Raw genomic sequence first — 6,563 nt, forward strand, 5'->3', positions numbered from 1 at the left:
GCATATGTTAAAATATCAGAGGGAAGTTCCCTAGTGGTCTAGTGGTTAGGATTAGGTGATGTCACTGCTGTGGCCCAGGTTCAAGGGGTTCACCCTTGTGGGGGAACTGAAATCCCGCAAGCTGCATTGAGTGGCCAATAAATAAATAAATAGAATATCACAGATGAATCTTAGCAATATCAAAAAGGAGTTTGTCCTAAATGAAAAAATATATAATCTATTCTATAGATTCCTATGTATCAGGAACCTCAGATATTTCTATACATATTCGGTCTAATAATTGCATTTAAACTGAATCATCTATTCACTTGGCAAAGATTTAATGACTACCTACCATGTGTTAGACTTTCTGACAATGCCTGGGAATATGGTGACCCCTGCCTTTATGGAAATTACATTCTAACTAGGAAAGTGGTGGAGGGAAGACATTAAATGATAACACAAATGCTTTTATAATTACGGTTGCAGTATTATAAAAGAAAATTATAGTGTTAGGATAGCCTATTAAAGGAGTGTCTGACCTACACTTGTGGGCCAGGGAAGGCTTATCAGAGGAAATGACATTGAATTCAGGACCTGAGAAATGACTAAGAGTTAGGCATGCAGAATAGAGAGGAAGGGTGGTGTTAATGCAGTCCCAGAGGAAGGAGGCAAGTTATGAGGCAGAAAGGAACACATAATTGGGGATGTCCCTAATGTGTGATAGCAGAGTACATCAGCCCTATGTATGAGTACATATTGCATCTGAAGTAAATTACTAAGGGGCACTTTCTTTTTCCTCACATTGAAAGAGTTTTATCATAAATTAATGTGATAATATCTGTGGATTATAATTATCAATAATTTCGGGATGCTGAAACACATGCCATCTGGAATGTTTAAAATATTATGGAATCTGTTTTAGAAACAACCTGGGAAAAATGCCTCATCATAGTGTGGCAGAATAGTAAGCATGCTTCCTGAGGACTCATATAAACGCCGGCTCATCAGTTTCTTTGGAGATGCATTGCTCCACTCTCCTCTTTCCTATGATGACTCCTCATGCTGCACACCTTTTCCCTTCCCTTCTTGTCACTCTTCCATTACTGAACAGCATCACTGTCTTCTTAAAGCATCTTGTTATCTCATACCTTTGGCTCCCAAATGACCTCCTTTACTCCGACCTCCCCAAAGCTTATCAAGTTGGAATTCCTTAATTATCTTTCTCTTCTCTCTTCTTTCCAACCTAGTTGAGGTTTAATGAAACAGAGGCTAAGTGTTGCACACTTGCTCTGAAGTCATCACACTCATCACACTTCTCAATTACTGGTAACTCCTACTATTCTCCTAGAGCTTTAATACTAGGGTTCAAGTATATGAACACTGTTCAATAGGAAGTCAGCAGTGATTACAGTTAACATATGGGGTGAGAAATATCACAGAAACAGAGCTGGAAAGAAACTCTTAGACTCATTTAGCCTCATGCTCTCAGGAAATGCCATCATGACCCCTACTCTCTCCTCCCCCATCCTCTTTGACCTTGCCTTAAGGAACTTGCTTGCTTTCTGAGCTTCCATAGCTTAGCATTCACTGCTCTGTACTGTGAATAAGACTGTTTACCCACTTATCATCTTTGATATCCATGGAACTTGTGGAATGCAGAGACCATGTCTTGTTCATCATTATGCCCAGCTAAGTGCTTGAAATGTAATAGAGACCCAATAAATACTTTTTGAAGTTAAATGGTGTAAGTATGAAATGACTGGCACTGAAAACAAAACTGCACAAAAATTACAACGTGGACTAGAAAGCTTTTGCAGCTATGCACTGATCTGGTTCCAGGTCTGCCAGCCCACATGTGGTATGTAGGGGAGCTTCCCAGAAGAGTCAGAGATGAGGCATTAGTTCCCTACAGATAATGACAGTGGGAATTCTTTGCAAGAAAAATTCCTCAGGTCACAGTGTTTATATTCATGGTCCCCATATAACACAAGGTGTCTTTTGCATCTAGTGTCTTTTGGTGTATGTAGCTACAACTGATTGACAAGCAGTTTTTTGTTTTGTTTTGTTTTAATTTAACAAGAATCAGGGGAAAAATCTGAATATATTTTGAGGGTTCGAAGTAGGCAGATGACTCGGTGTGAAGAAGCTTGTTTGAGGAGTTGCGAACACTTGAGTGGTGACACATGTCACCAGACCTGGAGGTCCACGCATGGTGGGGGATTCGATATAAGATTCAGGATAGAATTGCAGCCATAATAGTCTCAATAAATAGGAACAGAAGTGTCATCACAGTACTACATAGGGCACATGAGCAAAATTTACGTGCACAGTTTGGTACTGACATCATAGCAAGTGATATAAAATGGATTGCTCACAAAAGCAAGTATTGGGGATTAAAATTTGAGACCTGCTGAATTTGAATAGTGTTTCTTTGTAGAGATCATCTGAGAAACAGAAAAAGAAAAGTAATTGTACAAATATCTGCAAATCAGTTGCTAACAATATTATGCAAAGAACAGTGTGGCCACTCCATATAGCAGTACTATGTGTCAGCTTCTTATTTCTGAAAAAAAAAAAATATACATATAAAAGCACATGGTGAGATGTTTAGATGCTCCTGATACATGGCACTGACACCAGGGCATGAATGTTGGACAACAACACAAAGTCTGAGAGGTTCATGAAGCATATGTTAGGGACAGTACTTCTCAGTAGTTAGGGAATTCTATAATCCTTATGTTGTGTGTAGGGTTGGGTTGGAAGGAACAAGAGAATCTAAAGGTCTACTTTTTATTTAGAAAACACATCACATTGGAAATTGCCTACCTGAGGTATCCTGCCTTCTGTTTTATTACACATAAGACATAGAAAGAGAAGGGAATAAACAGAGGAGGAAAATAAAGTTAGATTGACTTATTAAATTATATGTATGTTTTAAATACATTTGCATGATGTTTCTAGGTATAAATTATTATAAAGTAAATAAAAAATTAAGAGTAATAATTAGTACTTCAAATGTGCACTTACAAAGAGACAGTGCTAAAATGCTTGAGGAAAAAAATGTAATTGCTTAAGAAACTTAAACATACATGACAAAGTTCTTTATACTAACAATTGATTAAGCATACCCTTCATGGGTAATCCAAAAAGGAAACTTTCATTCAACTCATAAGGAATTATAAATTTGCACTGATGCAAATCCACAATGTACTTAATCCACAATGTATGGAATGATTCTTTTGCAGCAAGTATTATGAAGACATTCTTACAGTTAATATCAACATTTAGCTCAGGTTATCCATAATAATTATTTAATTTTATTTTTATTTAACCAAAACTTATTTAATTCTAGGAGTCAGGCACTATTCTATGTGCTTTACAAATATGAATGTAATTAATCATTATAACTACTCTCTGGAGTGAATACTATTTTTATCTATGATTTACAGATGAGGTCATTAAAACTCAGAGCAGTTTTAGGTAACTCGCTCAGAGTCACAGATTTGGTAAATGGTAGAGCCAGGATCCAAATTCAGGCAATTTGGCTCCAGAGTGCTGACTCTTAGCCACCATTAGACATGTCTCATATTGTATTCAACTATCATCCTATGTTCAAATCAGAATGAAAAAGTGAATCTTCAAATCTCTGCACCAGCACTTCCTGCCAGTGAGACCTGGTGTGATATGATTAGCAACGAACTCTGAATGTTTGACTTGATAAAAATATTAATTTCTACCATCTAATCTTAATTTTTGTTTGGGGTGACTGGTTGCCATTTGGGAAAATGTCAAAGCTTTCTATTCTTTTTATCAGAAGATTCATGTAGGGGTTTTTTTTGTTTTGTTTTTTAAAGACTAAGTAAAGAGGCACTGGTGTTGAAGAGGCCCAGGACTGCAGGCCAATGGGTCCCGTCCAGGCCTTTGAGTATGCTGTTTCTTCAGACCCATTTCTTTGTAAAGCTTCTTCCTTCTTGTTTTGGCCTTCAGGTCTCAGCTCACCAGTGACTTCCTCAGAGAGGCCTTCCCTAAGTCCCTATCTCATGCACACACACACACAAAATCACTGACTAACTCAGCACCCTGGTCTTCTTCATAGCACTACTTACTATATGAAATCATGTTTATTTCCTTTTCTGTTCCCTCTTCTCCTTGTATAAGCCTCATGATGACAGAGTTCTGTTTTCACTTACTTCTATATATTCATTGTCTATCTAGGCACATGGGTGGTACTCAGTAAACAGGTTTTTGAATAATGGCATCAAAACAACTTGAGAGAGGCATATCACAAAGGCGATGCTAGTGTAGGGAATAAAATTTGCCACCCTAAAATGAATCTTTGGCAAGTGGATTATTTCGAGCCAAAAAGAATCAAGATCCAAAAGATTCAGAAAAAAACTTTGACTTTCCCCCTAACTGCCTGAAGAATTTAGATAGAGGACCTATTCCAGGAACAGAGCTATCACCAGAGACATCTGCAAAGGATATGGGCTAGGTGCGGTGGGGTTAAGTCTTAGAGATCAGAGTCCACTCTGTATCCCATTGTCTCTGTCTGGCCCAGGAAACATTTCTTTACCAAACCTTTGCTTTTCCATCCCTATGTGAATTGCCTTCCTCCCCTTTGAAGTCCCAAACGGTAACAGAAATCAGGTTGGGCTGCTTGCCACTCAAAAGCCAATTTCTCGAGAGGCAAGTGTTGGTTGGAAAGGAAAGGTTGCTTTATTCAGGAGGCCGGCAACTTGGGGAAAAGGTTGGCTCATATCCAAGAACCAACTCTGAAGATTCTGCTGACCATAAAAGTTTTTAAGGGGAGAAAGAGGAAGTAATCACAATCATTTGGGGAAGGGGTCAGTCTCCGTTATCTTCCACTGTGTACACACTTTCTTCTGATTGGTTGGTGGTGAGGTAAAAGGATGGTGTTCCAGGAATCTTGTGCCCAGCCTGAAGTTACCATCCTCCATCTGAGAGGGGGGCCTTAGTTCCTGCAGAAGAACTCAAAGATATTGTTTTGTATGTCCCTTGAGGAGGAACCAGGACCCTGGCCCATCACTGCACCATTGTTTCTTGATTGCTCCTCCTTTGCCTCTGCATTTGCTCACTTTTCTGATTAGCAATTATTTGAATCTGCCCTTTGGAACTCAGGGAAGGTCAAGGAGGCTGAATGAAGCTTTTTTTTCTACAAACAAGAAATAGGGGAGACAAGGAAAGGATTTGTACCTGGGTGGGCCTCACAGGGTCCTTCTTGGTTTCAAAATTAATACCCCCAATATCCTCTTTTTTTTTTTGAACACCCAAATCTTTTATTGGGGGGGTAGGGCGGTTGGGGGGGCCTCTCACTGCACAGCTTGTTCATTGGCGCTGCTTCCTGAGTCCTGTGGCTTCATCACATCCGGCAGCTCAGGTGGGCTGGAGAAGGGCTCAATGCGCAGGGCCTCAAAGGCCTCATCTGCCCTGAAGGCTAGCCCCACAGTGGCTGGGGCCTGAGGCCGTGCTGTCTGGCTGGTGAAGCCACACTCGCCCAATGTCTTTCCGTCGTCCAGAAGCTGGTCGTCCTTGTACAGCCGCTGCTCGTCCGGCGGCCGCTTGAGGATGCCCTTGACGATGCGCTTTAGCTCGAACACAGTGCTCGACTCCTTGGCGTCCGTGAAGATGGTGGTCTTGTGGCGCCGGATCATGAGGAACACGTCCATCGCGGCGGCTGCCTCTCCCCCTCGACGCCCCTATATCCTCTTTTGTCTTTAGCTGAAGATGGTATTCAAGGTGAGGGTTTTGACCATTTTGTAGGGTTACTCAGTTCTCCTGGGTCTCTCCCATGTATACATGTTATTAAACTTTTGTGTGATCTTCTCCTGTTAATCTGTCTCATGTCAATTTAATTCTTAGGCCAGCCAGAAGAACCTAGACGGGGAGAGGGAAATTCCTTCCTCCCCAACAGCAGCACTTACTAGAAGCAATGAACGAAACCAAGCAGGGAGAGATGGGAGTGCTGTGTAACACAAATGCCTCTGTTATATCAAGAGTACCTATGCATTCATTCTCTTCATGGTTTCACATTCAATTCCAGGGACATGGGGGAAACTGTTCAAGTTACTTCCAAGGGAAAGAGGTACCCAGTAGTTGCTAAATCAGAAAACCTGAGGATTTACTAATGTCTAAAAGAAAGAACATCCTCCTTCTTAACATTTCTACTTTATCCTTCAGCTTAATTCTGTTTCTGTTCAGTGGAGAACAGTAAGTCACCATCTTTCTTTTAATTGTCCATGAAATAGTTCCTATGCATTGCAGAAATCTGACCATTCTTCCCTCCAGCCTGAATGATTTCCAATAACTCTTCTTTCTTACATTTCATTTTGAGTAATTCTGTAATCACTGTGGTGGCTTCCCTCTTGATTTTTATGTTAGGGCTTTGGAAAGAGGAAGCAAGGATAGTGTAGTCACTATCAGCCTGTGTGGGCACAGGCCCTGCTCCATTTAGCCTTTAGCCTTACCTTTGAGCTTTCTTGGATTTGTAGCATTTACACTTCCAAGGCTCCATTCAAATGAACAGTTCACAGCCAGCATTCATTTTCAGTGTTTGCTCTGAA

General features: G+C 40.5%; 1 protein-coding gene across 1 annotated transcript; it reads right to left on the reverse strand.

Annotated features, from left to right (window-relative positions):
* Window positions 1–5,259: 5,259 nt before the first annotated feature.
* Window positions 5,260–5,694, reverse strand: LOC132482386 (elongin-B). Its single transcript, XM_060087676.1, has one exon. It carries the CDS (start codon window positions 5,667–5,669, stop codon window positions 5,313–5,315), a length of 357 nt encoding a protein of 118 aa, XP_059943659.1. The 5' UTR covers window positions 5,670–5,694; the 3' UTR covers window positions 5,260–5,312.
* Between the last annotated feature and the right edge of the window lie 869 nt (window positions 5,695–6,563).

The sequence above is a fragment of the Mesoplodon densirostris genome, chromosome X, assembly GCF_025265405.1.
Source record: "Mesoplodon densirostris isolate mMesDen1 chromosome X, mMesDen1 primary haplotype, whole genome shotgun sequence".
In the NCBI taxonomy this organism is placed as follows: Eukaryota; Metazoa; Chordata; class Mammalia; order Artiodactyla; family Ziphiidae; genus Mesoplodon; species Mesoplodon densirostris.

Bases quoted from the DNA above. Each gene is read 5' to 3' on its own strand.
- LOC132482386 (XM_060087676.1), bottom strand. From the start codon at position 5,669: ATGGACGTGTTCCTCATGATCCGGCGCCACAAGACCACCATCTTCACG.